The sequence below is a fragment of the Bos indicus genome, chromosome 25 (genome assembly GCF_029378745.1).
Source record: "Bos indicus isolate NIAB-ARS_2022 breed Sahiwal x Tharparkar chromosome 25, NIAB-ARS_B.indTharparkar_mat_pri_1.0, whole genome shotgun sequence".
Taxonomy (NCBI): Eukaryota; Metazoa; Chordata; class Mammalia; order Artiodactyla; family Bovidae; genus Bos; species Bos indicus.
Window position 1 is genome coordinate 18,351,194 of NC_091784.1, and position 16,334 is coordinate 18,367,527.

Below are 16,334 nucleotides of genomic sequence, written 5' to 3' on the forward strand. Positions count from 1 at the left end.
CTGTGTGGGAAACTGGCCTCTGGGCACTGAGCCATTGGGGCTTCCTTCCTACTGGCTTCCAACTGATTCAGTCCTTGGGAGGCACTCACATGGACTGCGAGGCAGGAGGAGGCTTTCTGGGCCCTGGTTCGGCAGGGGCTTTGTTCTTCCATCCAAGACTGCGGGCTCCAGCTGTAGTTCCTCGCTCCCCATCATGTGCTTTCCACCCGAGGATGGTACCGGCTTCCCTGTGTTGCCAGGCCCCGGGTGCCTCACTTTGCTCACTAATTGCCTTCATCCTGAGAATCCTTTGTTAAAGAACCTCATTTAACCCTTGTGAGCATGCCCTCTGTGTCCTGCCAGGCCCCTGAGCAGTCTAGCTGGTCCCAGGAGCAATAGAGGTGGTGCTGGACCGAGTGAGGGGCAGGCTGCACCAGCTGCGTCAGTGGGTGACGGTGGCAGGAGCCGGGGGAGGGGGAGTCTTTGGAGAGTGTTCAGCAGGGGAGCCACAGCATCACCTAGACCTTTTTGGAACAGAATTGAAGCTGCTGACTTTTTCTTTGCATCCCAGCATTAATTCAGTTTAGCATCTGAGAAACACTGTTATAAACTCTGTGTTTTTTTCTCTGCCAAGAGATGGGCCTTCCCTGGTAGCTCAGTGGAAAAGAATCCACCTGCAAATTCAGGAGACTCAGGAGACTCGGGTTCCATCCCTGGGTTGGGGAGATTCCCAGGAGGAGGAAGTGGCAACCCACTCCAATACCCTTGCCTGGAAAATCCTGTGGACAGAGTAGTCTGGGGGGCTGCAGTGCATGGGGTCACAGAGAGTTAAGCAACCTAGCACAAGCATGATCTCCCAAGAGAGGATCCTCAATTTAGCTGCTAATGTTGCTGAACGCCCTAAAGAGCAAGGCTGTGTTTAAAGTCGGTGCCTTTGGTGGTGACGGTGATCATTTGGGGGTTTACCCGAGGTAGGTGGCTTCTACTGTGCCATCTGCTGCGAGACCTGCAATCTAGCTTTTGTAGTTGGAAAAACAGGGCTTTTTACTGTTACACACATAAGAGCAAGGTTGTAATTTTGGAAACAGGCCATTAAACTGACAGGTAACTTTGCTTTCTTTTCTCAGACTGTAGGCTCTCAAACCTTGTCTCCCCAGACTAGTGTGCTGTTTAGTAAAGTTAACAGCGTTTTGCCACTTTTCTCTCTATTGTTTAACCACAGCTGGCAGTTCAGTTACTCTGTAGCTGCTAAAGGGAGGGACCTGGGTTTCTGTCTTGATTTTTTCCCCCCTTCTGCTTCACATTTAGGATTATTTATTCTTTTGTTTTGGTTCTCCACTAGGACCACCCTGAACACGGAGTCCTGTTTCTTGTTCGAGAGCTGCTCAACGTGGTCCAGGACTACACCTGGGAGGAGAACAGCGATGAGAAAATCCGCATCTACACCTGCGTCCTGCACCTGCTGTCCGCCATGAGCCAGGAGACCTATCTCTACCACGTAGACAAAGGTAGCCAGGTCCCCCCGCCAGACTGCACTGTGTTTGAACTCCTGAGCAGCAAGTGCGCAGTTTTCATTTTCTCTTGTGTTTACCCACCGTGAACTTCTAGTCCAGGGCCTTGATAAATTTGTCCAATGTAAGAATTACCTGGGGCAACTCAAAACACAGATTCCTGGGTCCTATCTATCTCTTGTAAATTAGATTGCCCAGGAAGAGACCTGAGAATTTGTATCTTTCATGAGCATCCAAGATCATTTTGACACACAGATGAGTTTGGAGAAGCACTCTTGGATCGGTGATGCCTTGCGTGTGCCACAGAATTTCTAGAACGGTGGTTACCTATGCACATGTGTGACCTTCACCCTGGGCCTATTCCTTTCCAGTCTCACTTGGGTCCTGGCCTTAGAGCAGTTGCTTGGAGGAAGGAGATGGCCTTGTTCCCTCATGTGCAACCAGCCGTTTTGAGGTTGCTGTTGCAGGTTTGGGGGCAGCCTCTTCACGTCATGGAGATAACATGGGACAGTCCCAATTCCAGATTGACACCCACTGAACCTCAGCATCTCCCTACTTGTCAGAGCCTCAGTTCCTATTTTTGGTTTCCAAAAAAATGGACCTATTGTTAAAAGTGCTTTGGCCAATACATATATACTTTAGGGTTTAAGCAACTATCTCTACACTCGGAAATTTTAGGGAATGGATTTGGAGTGCTGAGAGTGGCCTCCTGTCATAACTCTCAGGGGGTTCCTCAGGCTGGGATTTAGGGGCTGAGGTTTTGTAAGGACGTAACTTGGGGAGGCTGGGTACCATTGGAGATAATAGTTTCCATGGTCTCAGCTCCTCCTGCATGCCAGGTACGGCCCCAGGCTTGGTGGGCCTCTTTCTCCTCTGATCCTGACAGCGCTGTAAGGAGAAGAAGCAAGGTGTCCCCTTGCCCCACCTGAGCAAGGGGAGACTCCAGAAGACAACAGGATTTTACCAGCCACGTGGTTTCCAGAACTCGGGGCCAGTCGGTGCTGTGAGTGGAACTCACTGTGGCACATGAGTTATGCTGCCTCCTTGATTGCAGAATAACAGTGTTTTAATTAAAGTATATGGTTGTGCATGGGTGCCTCAGTGGCAGTCTCCCTGCCTGTGTAGGAGACATGGGTTTGACCCCTGAGTCAGGAAGATCCCCTGGAGAAGGAAATGGCAACCCATTCCAGTGTTCCTTCCTGAGAAATCCCATTGACAGTAGAGCCTGGTGGGCTACAGTTCATGGGGTTGCAAAGAGTCAGACCCAACTTAGCAACTAAACAACAGCAATGGTTGCATACACAGACAGTAAACCATAGAGCTGTGAATTACCACGTAATGAATACCACCTGGTAACCACCACGCAGATCAAGATATCAAACATGACGAGCTCTCCAGAAGTTCCCTGTGTGCCCCTGTCCAGTCAGCACCACCACTTGCCTCGCTATGGGTATACTGCTCTCCTGACTAATATTACACATTAGTTTGTTAGTTTTTTACTTTTCCATAAATGGACTCATTCAGCAAGCATTCTAAATGAGAGTCTGGCTTCTTTAACTCAGTGTTATGTCTGTGAGATTCTTCTGTGTTGTGTGTAGCTGTTGTTCGTCCTTTTGCTTTGCCGCATAGTATTCCACTGTATGAATATGCCAGAATTTATTCCTTCCCCTGTGGACGGAGTTACGGACTGTTTACGAGGAGTGCTGCTGTGAACATTCCTGAATATGTAACTCTCAGGGTTCATGTCTGTTGGGCATATCCCTGGGGTGAAATTCCTGGCTTGTGGGATTTCCTTGTGTTCTGGTAGGTACTGTCTCACAGTTTTCCAAAATATTTACACCAGTTTACACTCTCACTAGGCATAAATGAGGTTTCCAGTTGTTTCCTTGATGTGGTCCGTCTTGTTCATTTTGGCTCTTCTGATGAGTGTAATTTGCATTTCTCTCGGAGAAGGCAATGGCAACCCATTCCAGTGTTCTTGCCTGGAGAATCCCAGGGACAGAGAAGCCTAGTGAGCTGCCGTCTGTGGGGTCACACAGGGTCGGACACGACTGACGTGACTCAGCAGCAGCAGCAGCAGCAGCAGCATGGCTAATGAGGCTGAGCTTTTCTTGTATTTCTTGGCACTTTTATTTTCTCTCTTGTGAAGGATTCATGGAGGACTCAAAACAGTAGAGAAACTTTTGAAGACCAAACGCCATGGAAGTAGGTCTGGAAATCCTGGGCCCCGTCAGAGGAGCAAGCCCTCTCCTCGCTTTTTGCTTCCTTCAGTGGATTCCCTGAATCCTATCTCTACAGAACTCAGCAGGGCAGACTGTAGGAGCTGGAGCGCCAGCAGAGGAGGAATCTAGTTTTCTAGCTTTTAGAAATGAAAAGAGAAGGGTGGGTTTTCTCTGCTGCCTTCTTGGCCCAGCTCTGTTCACTCCAGATGCACAGTTGTGACCTGACAGTTGTCTTAGTAGGAGGGAGAGTCCTGGGGGGCCATATGAGGCCCCCAAGATGGGGGCCCCATTTTCCTGTCTCTCTCTTATTGGAGGCAGCCTTTTTAGACAGTGTTAACAAACGTTCGAACTTTTGAAAAACTGGGGTCAGATTTTTTTTTTTGTTTTGCATATGAAGTATGCCTAGGCTGTTTTCTTTCCAGATGAAGAAGAAGAGAATGTTCTGAAATTACCTGCAGCCATAACTCCAGTGCTTTCATGCGAGCGAATGAGAGAGCATGCTTGCTGTGGAGAGGCAGGGCACTCCTGACACTGATGTTTAACGTGCAGATAGACATCCAGTTGGAAGAGTACAACCCAGGGGCCCGTGGGAGGTCGTCACAGCCCTTTCACTCCTCCGCATCGCCTGCCAGCCCTTGAAGCATTCGGGGTCGTGACCCCAAGGCCAAACAGATGCAGAGATCCTGGGCTATTTTTAGTGGCCATTTGCCAGGGATTTCATTTCTCCCCATTGCGAGCACCCTGTCTGGATTCTCCAAGTGTTAGAACAGAAACGGAGGGAGGGGGAGAAGGGTGACGCGGAGAGTCAGGAGCTACTTGGCCGGAATGCAGCGCGGGTCCGAGTTCAGGTGTGGCATTCTTAGCACTCCTGACCCTATTTTTCACTTTCTCTGTGAATTTTCTACCTTCAGGGTTCAGCCTAGATCTCACTGATTCTGTAATTCCATCCCAAGCCTGGATTTTAGGATCTGGAGCCCCCAGGGTTGCTGTCTCCGGACCTGCAGTGCATATGGTGGCGATCGTCCGTTTGTTCGTCTGCATCTCCTCATGGGCTGTGTGCTCTGTGAGGGCAGGGCCGGGTCGGCCCACCCCCCACCCATCAGGTCTCCAGCTCCTGGAACCTGGCGCAGAGCAGGTTCTCGCCCAGGCCACGCTCTGTGTGTGTGAGTGGCCTGCTCCGAGCACGCCTCTGGCCCCTCTGGGCAGGGTGCCTGCAGCTTGGGTGGTTGGCCACAGGCGGGCCTAGGCCTTCTGTCTTCTCCGCTGCTGCTGGGCTAATCTGAATGAGAGTAGGTTCCAGCTCGGACTGAAGACGGGGAGTTTATGCCAGGAACTATCCTAGTCCTCAGCAGCAGGTGTGAGAAATTCCTTCACCAGCTGCAGTTTTGCCATCCCGCAAAATCTGATGGTGGTGAATGGCTGAATCAAATTCTTTCTCTTCTTACAAGAATAACTGCCATCTTCTGCATCATGGACCGTTGAGACACAGCAGCCAGAGCTGACTCAGAAATCCTAGGACGGTTGGTTGCCTGCAGCCCAGGGCAGTTCACTACCAACCTGTGTTATGGTAACAGCTACAGAGCCAGCAGCCGGCCTAGGAGAGCACCCCAGGACAGTCCCCACCAACGGGCAGTTCAGAACTGGAGTGGAGGCTTCATGCGGACAGAGAAGCAGGGGAAAAAGACCAGCTGTTGTCCTTATTTGCAGGCAATATGTCTGCAGCCTGCTTACAAAAGTTTCAGCCCCCAAAATGGCATGTATGTCTGTGTGTATGTGAAAGTGTGGAGAGAGCAAGCGAGAGCTTCACAGAAGGGCTAAATGGCGTCAAGTGATGCTGGGCGAGAGAGGGCGTTGGCCAGTGTCCTGTTATCCTCCTGTTGCACAGCCTTGACATTTAAGTAAGAATCTGGGGATAAACGGAGTTAATTATTCTTGAAGTAGCAATCAGAAATGTACATGAAGCATCTCTGAAGTTACTTTACCAATTAGTTAATCACTGTGTACCTGTCCCATTCCCCCAAAAATTCAAGACAGTTTACAGGAAATATATAAAATAATGAAATATACTTGTCTTTTATTGAAAAAGTTGGTTCTTAGAAGTTATAAATGAGGAAATACATGGATTTAATGTCTATGTGTGATATATATGGGGCTCCACTATGTATACTGTTTTGTCACTTTACTGATAGTATATTATAAGTATTTTTAAGTAGTAGTAGCCGTAGTATAGTGCAGTGTAGTACATGGTAGTTAACTGTAGATCATATAGTTTTATTGTCTTCATAATATTTTATTTAATGCTAATGCCACAGAGCATTGAGTCAAAACTCTTGGTATACATTTCCATTGCTTCTCTTCTCACCTTTATACACATTTATGATGAACATAAATTAAACATACAATGAGCATTGTTCTCTATAATGTGACAGTGACTATCACATACATACATCTTTGTGCACCTGTTGGATTATTTTCTTAGAGTGGGTTTCCCCAAGTCAAAGATCTGGCCTTTTTGTAAGACCTTTTTTTTTTTGGAGTAAAATAGATATAAAGTTTACCATTTTGGCTATTTTTAAATAGACAGTTCCATTTTATTAAGCATATTTGCAGTGTTGTGCAACCATCACCATTATCCATTTCCAGAGTTTTTTCATCTCCCCAAACAACTCTGTATCCAGTGAACAATAACTGCCCACGTCCCCCTCCCCCAGCCTCTGGTGGCCTCTGTTCTATTTCCTGTCTTCATGAATTTACCTCTTCTAGGTACTTCATACGAGTGGAGTCATACAGTAGATGTCCTTTTGTGTCTGGTACATTTCCCTTCCCGTAATGCTTTCAGAGTTTACCCATGTTGTAGTATGTATTAGAATTTCATTCCTTTTCAGGATTGGATAATATTCCATTGTACGGATAAGCCACATTTTGCCTACCCATTCATCCATCAGTGGATACTTGCATTGTTTCCACCTTTTGGCTCTTGTGAATAAGGCTGCTATGAACATTCATGTACAAGTATCTGTTTGAGTCTCTGCTTTCGGTTTCTTTGAGCATATCTAGCATTGGAATTGCCAGATCCTGGGCAGTTCTCTTTAACTTTTTGAGGAACCACTGAGCTTTTCCACAGCAGCTGTACCATTTTACATCCCCACCAGCAGTGTACGAGGCTTCTAGTTTCTCCACACCTTCATCAACACTTTGTATTTTCCTTTTTGTAGTTGCTGTTGTTTTTAAATAATAGTGATCCTAATAGATGTGAAGTAGTATTAGACATTTCTCAAGGCTTTTCTTACTGATTTCCAAACTATGATACTCCCACCAGTCGCTTCCCCAGGCCTACATCAAAGCCAGGTATTCTTTTTCACCTTTGTTAATCCGATAGGCGATTTTTTTTTTTAAGTCCTTCTGTGGTGTTAGTTTTCTGTTCTTTGATTTCTAATGAAATCAAACTTTTTTTCCATAAAATTATAGGCCATTTAGATGTATATCTGATACATTGACTATTAATGTATTTGCCAATTTTCCTGTAAGTGACCCTAATGGGGTCACTTTTTTAAAAGTTCAGAAGCCATCCCTGCACATTGTCCCTTGACTGTTCTTGTCCTCGTGGCCAGTACCTATTGAATGTGCTGCCTTGGTTCTGTAGCCTGTTGTTAGCAGTCCAGGAACAGTTCTATGCAGACCCTGTCCTGTCCACAGCTGGTGACTTTGACCATGATAGGACTGGCATTCCCATCTCTTTAAGAATTTTCCAGTTTGTTGTGACATCCATTTATGCTTATACGAAAATAGCTCCAAGAATCATTAAATGGAAAAAAAAATGCAAAACAGCACCCTGTAGAGTCTCTCTCCTTCCTGACCCAGAGGTCATGCTCCGTGTAAAGGTCAACAGGAAAGAGGGAGAGGGAGGTCAGACTCAGGCTGTTCTTGTGTCTGGTCTTTCTACAGACAGCAGCTGTGATAGGAGGTGCCCAAGGAGAGAGGGGACTTTGGTGAGAAGATTCAGGTTTGCAGGAAGACATAAGAGAACCTTCCATGCCGCCTGCGGGAGTTTTGAGGAGGAGCGACAGGACAGGGGGCTGGGGGTGGTGCCAGGCTTGAAAGGAGCCTCCTCCTTTGGGATCCTGGCCGGGGTGGGCTCTGAGCCTCCATGGCCCCATCTGTTATCTCTTGCCTGTGCTAGTTATGAGAACCCTGTAATAATGGCCTGTGAAGTCCTGAGCCCGGTGCCTGGCCCACGGTGCTCAGTATTCACAACCATTCTGATGGTCACTGCAATGCTTGCTATCCCCTCCATGCCAGGCCAGAGGGGACAGATAGACTTCCATGCTCCTGCTGTCTGGCTCCATCATCCAGAAGGCCAGGTAGTTTTTCTGTGATTCCCAAGGGCCCAAGTCATCAGGAGATTCTGGCCATTTCCATTTGCCGTGCCGTGCATTCCTGCCATGTGCTGATACTGGTGCCACGCGGCTGCCTCTCCCTGGCCTTGGGAATGTCTCACAGCTCTTGTTTCTTCCATCAGTCGACTCCAACGACAGCCTGTATGGGGGAGACTCCAAGTTTCTGGCTGAGAACAACAAGCTGTGCGAGACGGTGATGGCTCAGATCCTGGAGCATCTGAAAACCCTGGCCAAGGATGAGGTAGGTGCCCACTGTGGCCCCCCACCCCTGCCACTTGCCCCCAGATCACAAGTTCCCAGGGTGCTTGGACACTGTTTCGTCCTGAGAGTAATGTGCTTGTGTGAAGACTGTTCGTCGAGGGCTCAGGGGCCTTTGTTGCCGCTGTTTTCTCTGCCTGCACTGCGCCTCCCAACCCGGGGTTCCCCTGGCTGCCCCGCTCATCATTCTAGTCACAACTCAAGTACCTCCTCAGAGTGGCCTTCCCTGACCCCTGTCTCAAGCAGCCACGCCCTCCTGCATCCCTCTGAATCTCTGCATGTGTCCCTGTGACGCTTGGGTGTGCTCTGAAACATTGTGTGTGTGTGTTCACTTGTTAGTCACCCGCTGACCCCACCAGAATGGAAGCTCCACGTAGCTAGGCCCTGGAGACCTGGGTCTTGGAGACCTGCCTGTGCTGGAGACGGGGTCCTGGGATCCCTCTGTCCCTCACCTCAGCATCCTCCCCTGAAACCTGGTGTGCAGCGGGCACCCACTTGCACACCTTAGCTCTTTTGACGCCCTCAACAGGCCTATGATGTGGTGCTGTGTTTATTCTCCTTGGATGGGAAAGAAAACCGAGGCTCAGAGAGGTTTCCAGAGCCCCCGGTTTCCTCTGGTTGTGACAGAATAGGGTTCCTGGCCCAACCCCCAGGCCTGAACCCTTAGCCACTGCACTGCCCTTCCCCTTATGGAAGTGGAAAGTGGCGTATGGTGTCACCCAGCCACAGCAACGGGCTGTGCTTTCCTAGCCTTTCTGTTTTGTTTTCCTTTGCCTTGGCTGCACATTGCAGATTGCTAGTTCCCCAACCAGGGATTGAACCCAGGCCCTTGACAGCAAAAGCTCGGAGTCCTAACCACTGGACCACCAGGGGATTCCCATTCCAGCCTCTCTTACACAAAAGTGTAGTGTGGAGAACTTTGTGTGCATTGTTTCAACTGATTCTCATGACGGTCCGGTGAGTGGGGACAGCTGTTATTCCTTTATACTGTAGAGAAACTGAGTCCGAGAGTGGCAGTGTGGTCAAGGCAGTCTTGTAGAACTCGTGCTCTGATCCCTGAATATGTTCTTTTATCAGATGTTGCCTTTTCAGAGTGGTTTTTTCCATATTTTCCATATAGATAGATGGTTGATTGATTTCAAAATAATTTCCAAATTATCCTACAGTCTAAATAACTACCTGGTACCCTTCCCCAGTATTCCATTTTTGCAGCTTCAGCTCAAACATGTGGGTGACAGATGGATCCCAGAAGCCCTGTCTTAGGCTTGGTGGGGATGGTTGTTCAGACATTAAGACTAATTCCTGTTGTGTAATCAAGGTGGGGAGGTTGGCAGGGTAACTCAGATGGTAAAGAATCTGCCTGCAATGCAGGAGACCTGGGTTCGATCCCTGGGTTGAGAAGATCCCCTGAAGAAGGGAATGGCAACCCACTCCTGTTTTCTTGCCTGGAGAATTCCACAGACGGAGGAACTTGGGGTCGCAAAGAGTCAGACCCACAGCTGAGCGACTAACAGACACTTTGACTTCACTTTAGGTCAAAGCCAGTTCCTGACCTTTCTCTGTGTCCTTCTCTGGTTCAGTTGTTGCCAGACTTTCTGCTTCTGTGTTCCCCTGCCATACCCCCTTCCCACCCCAAACTTTGTTACTCCAGGCTGTCTGCTTACATCTCTGAGCATTTCAGTTTTTAAAAATCCCATCTAGCAAGAAACAACCTGAGCCCTCGTTCCTGATCCCCCCTGCAGCAGACCCTGTTTCCTCTCACTGCCACTCACCCCTACCCCACTCCCGTTCCCTTTCCCAGACCCAGGACAGACTTCAGACTGCCTGGTTCCCAGCCCTCCCCTTCCTTCCACAGACTTCCCCAGCTCCCTCTTTCCCAACTTGAAGTCTCACTTTCCTCGGATTTGCTTCTATACCCCCATCCACCAAATCCTTTGAAGACAAAATAAGATCAAACTGGATTTTTAATTTAATTCTTATTCACTTCTAGGACTGTATAGCATGCTACCATTGCCCTTACTGCCCTTCCCCACCCCAACACAAAGCCACAAGAATATTGTGTAGCTGTGAGTGCACACACACACAACACACATATATGTCCTGGGTTCTTATTCTCTCCAGGGTATTCAAGCAGGTCCGAGAAAGAGTGGAGCGTTTTGCGGACTCCATTCCCCAGTGACCACTGCCAAGGTCGGGGGTACAGCATAAAGGGCCAGCCTTACGGTTAGCAGTCCAGAGGGCAGATGGAAAACCCAGAACCATGCCACCCTGGGGGCCCTGAGTGCCTCCTAGGGCCCTCTATAGGGATGGGAGGGTTATAGGTGGGTCCCACTGGCACGGGACCCATGGGGTGCAGGGCTGCAGAACTCTGGGGAAGTTCATGCATGAAGGGCGTTGGCTGTCAGTGGAGGGGGCAGCATTAGAACCCCAGTTAGAAGAGGTAACTCCCCTCCTTCAACTGAAAGGCCTTTTTTTGAATGGATGTCAACTTGGTCTCTGCACTTGGCAGTCAGAGAGAGCTCTCACCGCCCTGCAGAAGAAAGGGGAGTTCTTCACCTTCAGTCTGCAATGACCACACTGATCACATCCCTTCTGCTTCCCGGCTCTGAAGGATCCTTAGCACCTTCCCGATCCCTGCAAACATGGGCTCTGGCTCTTGCTTCCTGCCAGAGCAAGGCTGTGTATTTAATTGAAAATACCTTTCTTCACTCAGATGCCACAGGCTAGGTCTAATCAGAGGTGGCTGCTGACAGCATAAATGACCACAGTATAGGACCTCCAGGCTTACAATAAAAATGAGCCCCAAACCATATAACCTGGAACTATTTTAACCTTTGTCTCTTTTTCTCTTGGGGGAGGAGGCATTGACGGTGATAACAGCTGAAATACTTCTGAAGGAATAGCAGGGCTGGAATGTTTCCAAAGAACATTTCAACTCATAAATACCAGGGATGCTCACTGGAAGTGTCTGTCCATATATGCACATTTATTAGGAAAAACACGGGTGGACCAAGCTAAGAGGGAACATGTCATCCTTCATTTTAACAATGTGCTGTGAGATTCGGCACAGGCGGCCCTGGGGGGTGGAGGCTTCTAGAGCCTGGAGCAGAAGTGCTCTGAACTCTCCGCTGCAGGGGAGCCGGGCTTGGTGCCGTGAAAGCCGTGCGCCGGCGCCTGAGCTGAGTGTCTCACTTCTCAGCACTGACTGGTGTCAGCCCTGCCTCCAAACTGCCCTCTACCTGCACGTGAAGGAGCCAGCCCTGCTCTAGTCAAGAGCTTCACGAAGCTGTTTTTTTGGGTGTGGTGAAGCTGGGAACCACGCCAGACCCTTACAACTTCCTGGAAGTGACAGTTCCCCTAGGCAAAGAATCAGAAGGAGCCCCTTTCTATTGAAAAACTCTGTGGAGACAGGAGGGGCTTGAGGCCTGGGTTTGGTCCTGTCTTGTGTTCAGTTTCCTGGGTCTCTCTGCACGTCGGCCGGCCTGCCTGCTCATTCCCAGACCCTTCTCTAATGATTTCATTGTTAATGGGCGGTGCATTTAAAACACCCAAACTGGGCTTTTAGGGTAAAATGCTTGAGAAGACACAGAACAGAGAAAAAGCCAGGGAGATACTGTTTTCCTTGTTTGACTTTTTAAAACTCTGCTCTGCTTCAAGGAAATGTAGTTAAAAGGCACCTCTCAGAAGAGTTATTTGAGAGCTTTCTATGAGGTTGGTCCTCTGGATCTGAGTAGAAATTAGGGCCCTCGTTTTCAGGCATCTCTGGTTTAAAGGGAGAGCAGGATAGGCTGGAGCCCACTGAATGATCTCTGCCTGGTTGCTGGCTGGGGCAAGCTCATTGTCTGATTAAACAAAGGAGCCCAAAGTAGGCAGTGGCCAGCCAGTGGTCTGCTGGCCAGGTGGTTGCCGCCTTCCCTCCACACCTGCAGCTGGGGACCTCACAGCACGACCCCACCCCTGGACGGCAGTGTTTTTCCTGCTTCTGTGATGGTCACCTGGTCCAGACTGTTGCCAAGGCAGGCTCAATTTTGGGGGGCCTGAGTCTCTTCACTGTCACACAGACACGCTCACCCAACTGCATTCTTAGCTGCTCCTTGGCAGTTTTACTGTCTTGCTTTTTTTCCTCCAGTAGATTTGAAATTCTCACCTGGGAGAGGGCAACAGGAGGGGATGACTAAGTTGGCTCAGCAGTTAACTTAGAGTCTGTTGCTCTGTAGGCTCCACACATGGAAGGATGGACAGTTAATAGGTTGTTTGAAGAAAGCAGGAAAAATATGTATTGGTCTAAACCACCTCAGACCATTCCCACTTCCCTGGATAAATCTGTAGCTGCACTGGGCAAATCTCTTGCCCACTTCAGAGTTCGATCCCTGATCTGTGCTGTGTGTGGTCCTGTCGACTCTTTGCAACCCTATGGACTGTAGCCCACCAGGCTCCTCTGTCCATTGAATTTTCCAGGCAAGAATACTGGAGTGGGTTGCCATTCCCTCCTTCAGGGGATCTTCCTTCCCGCCCCAGGGATCAAGCCTGCATCTGTTGCATCTCCTGCATTGACAGGTAGATTCACTGCACCACCTGGGAAGCTCTTTGGATCCATAATGTGATGCTAGCCATGGGTTTGTGGGAATATCTTATAATCTGGGGTGGGTGTGAATTGCACAGGCTCAGAATTGGACAACTGGAGCTCAGAGTCTCACTCTGCATTTGCTAGCTGCTGTCCTTGAACAAGTTCCTGAAGCTTTCTGATCTCATCAGCAAAATGGGAATGTAGTGGTTTCCTGTCAGGGCTTTGAGTCACCCCAAACTTAAAACCACCATTTATTATCTCACAGTTTGGGAGGTCAGAAGTCAGTGTTGGCTGGAGCAGTTTCTGTGCTCCTGGTTTCACAAGGCCAAAATCAAGGTGTTGACTGGCTGGGCTCTAACGAGGAGGCACCAGGAAGAATTTACTTCCCAGCTCATTCGAGTTGGGCGCCTCAGTTCATCCTAAAAGCCAGCAGTGGTGGGTCATGTCCTTTTCAAGCTTTGAATCTCTTTAGTCTCCCTTTCTGCAGCACCTTTCCTCTGCTGCTGGCTTGTCTCTGACTCCAGCCTGAGAAATTTCTCTGCTTTTTAGGGCTCTAATGATTAGATTGGGCCCACCCAGATAATCCAGGATTATCTCCCTAAGGTCCATAACCTTAATTACACCTGCAGAGTCTTTTCACAGTAGCACCTAGATTACTGTCTGAATAGCCAGGGGGTGAGATCCTGGAGGACAGCTCTAGAATCCTACCTACCTACAAAGAGTTGTTGTGAAGATGGAATAAGTTGTGTAAAGCACAGAGCTCATACCTGGCACAGTGTAGGGCCCTATACCCTACATTGTGCAAAGCAGACCCTCAAGGCTCCTGGCAGCACTGATGTTTGCAGTGCCAGCCAAGAGCGCCCAGCAAAGGCCCAGGCATCAGCTTTCCAGGGCCCACACAGACCTGTGATCTGACCTGGTCCCTGCTCAGGCCCACCTGCTGACTTGGGCCTTCCCAGTGCCTCTGTTTACCTTTGGGAGCTGGCATCCTTGGTCCTGGGCCTGCTGCATTTTGGAGATTTAGTTTCCGTTTTTCCTTTACTACTTAAAGCTGGGGTTCAGGCTTGGTCTACTCTGACATTTTGGTTAGACTTTCCTTGTTTGAGTACCTCTTATATCAGATCATCGAGCAAGAGAGGAAAGATCTGGTGTTAAGCATATCCAGTGGTTCTTATGGGCTTCCCTGGTGGCTGAGACAGTAAAGAATCTGCCTGCAGTGCTAGAGACCCAGGTTTGATCCCTGGGTCGGGAAGATCCAGGAAAGAAGGGAATGGCAACCCACTCTAGTATTCCTGCCTGTTCTTATAAGAGCTGGGTATCAGGGTGCATTGTTCATGGGAAGCTGAGGTCTTTTGTCTTTATTCCTGGCAGCCAGAGGGTAGGAATAATGACAGAAACTTTGGGTGGCTTGAGGACACATCTGTGAGAGACATATTTTACCTCCTGTACTGGCATTAAAGCAAGAAGGCTGGTCTCTGGTGGCCTATGTCATTCCTCTAACCCCACTGAGCACTGAGTCTCATGCAGCCCTGCCTTCTGCTTCCAGCCCATGAGTAATGCCCAGGTGGGCTTCACACACAGCATCTCGTTTTAGTCTCATTTACCCTGTGAGCTGGTATTACCTTAATTCTCCTACAGATGAAGCTGGGAGGTTAAGCAGCTTGCCCTCCAGAAGATCCATGGCAGAGCTGGCCGTGGCACCCCAGGCAGCGTCAACACTGGGATGAGTATGAGCCCAGTGCCCGGTAGTAACCTCTTTTTTCTATTTCAGGCCTTAAAGCGCCAGAGCTCGTTGGGCCTTTCCTTCTTTAACAGCATCTTGGCCCACGGCGACCTGCGCAACAACAGGCTCAACCAGCTGTCCGTCAACCTGTGGCACCTGGCACAGAGGCACGGCTGTGTGGACACCAGGACCATGGTGAGGTGCGGGGTGGGGCAGGGCGGCCCTCAACAGGCCCAGCGGGCACGGCTGTCCCGGCGAGTGGTGCACGCCCGCTGGCCAGGCACAGGCGGTCTCAGTGCAGCCTCAGGGCCTGGACAGCAAACGGCCCCCATCTCCCCTTCTAGAAAGGTGCCGGGCCCTACAAAGGACAAACAGCTGTCCATAACTATAGGTTCAGCACCCTCAGATTCAACCAACCACGGCTCAGAAATATTCAGGGGGAAAAAAGCTCCAGAAAGTTTCCAAAACCTGAATTTGTCATGTATCTGCAACTACTGACATAGTGTTTACATTATAGTAGGTATTATAAGTAATCTGGAGATGATTTCAATATACAGGACGGTATATGAAAGTTACATTCAAATACTACCCCAATTTCTATAAAGGATTGTGTACCCTTGGTTTGGTATCAGCTGGGGATCCTAGAACCAAGGGACCACTGGGTAGTATTAATTCCCTGTAAATAAAAGCCACACATATGAAAACATCAGTAATTCTTGGTGATTTTAAGAGCAAGTTGTAATCTAAGAAGTCTTATTTAAAAACTGCTGGCTTCTCCTCTACTCTAAGAAAAAAAAGCCTAAGATTTGTCAGAGCCTTGAGAATTATGAACCACAAAGGAGATGAGTCTTTCTCTTTCCTCCTAGGTGAAAACTCTGGAATACATCAAGAAGCAGAGCAAGCAGCCAGACATGGGGCATCTGACTGAGCTGGCCCTCAGGCTCCCTCTGCAGACAAGGACCTGACTCCAGGGTCTCTGATGCCAATGCAGAAAGACCTGTTTTGTATTTTTGTTTTCATTTTTATGCACATACAGATTGGTTTCTCTGCTCTTCTGCCAGTGAAGTGAAGAAGTGGGAGCTGTCAAGAGTATTTGAATCTATTCCTGCTCACTGAGCACGAAGTCTGCTTCTTTGCACAACTGGCCTTCACATGGGCCTTTAGAGAAAAACAGAGGAATGCAAGTAACATCTCTCTTTTCGGGAAGGTTTAACTGAAAGTTAATTGAAAAAAGAACCTTGAAAAGCAGTCCACTTTGAAAGAGCCGCTGTGCCCTTTCCCTGATTTGCTTTATGTCAAAACCAGCTCTTGACTGGATTTTAAATATGCTGATAGATTAAAGGAGAAAACAAGTCAGAGTTGAGATTCTCTGGGGCTTCGATGGAAAATATACTGTAACTGAATAAACCTCCCGGAAGGAATATTTATGTTCATGACTGTTCATTTAATTACCACTGACTCTCACTCATCCAGAAGAGAATGTGTCTCAACATCCTCAGTATGTGTCTAAACATATGCCTGGTTTTCTTGCAGCTGTAACCCTAAACAGCATGTGATTCAGTCTGCTTTTTTACTAGTTTGGTGGAGTTTGATTCTTGGATTACCAATAATGAGCTTCCACTAACATTTTATTTTGAATCCGTAAGATCATGAATATTGGTCATAGTGGTGACTCAC

The 16,334-nt window shown here is 48.6% G+C and overlaps 1 protein-coding gene across 4 annotated transcripts in view; it reads left to right on the forward strand.

The window, feature by feature from the left end:
• VPS35L (VPS35 endosomal protein sorting factor like) overlaps positions 1 to 16,078 on the forward strand; it is a 138,216-nt gene extending 122,138 nt beyond the window's left edge. For 3 of the 4 annotated variants that reach the window (XM_019987899.2, XM_019987902.2, XM_019987900.2), the window contains exons 28-31: positions 1,322 to 1,487; positions 8,232 to 8,350; positions 14,706 to 14,852; positions 15,524 to 16,078. In XM_019987899.2, coding sequence (XP_019843458.1) covers positions 1,322 to 1,487; positions 8,232 to 8,350; positions 14,706 to 14,852; positions 15,524 to 15,622 — 531 coding nt within the window. In that variant the 3' untranslated portion in view covers positions 15,623 to 16,078. Of the gene's footprint in view, positions 1 to 1,321; positions 1,488 to 8,231; positions 8,351 to 14,705; positions 14,858 to 15,523 lie in introns of all 4 variants that reach the window. The other variant, XM_019987901.2, reaches the window with a different exon arrangement.
• The last annotated feature ends 256 nt before the right edge of the window (positions 16,079 to 16,334 follow it).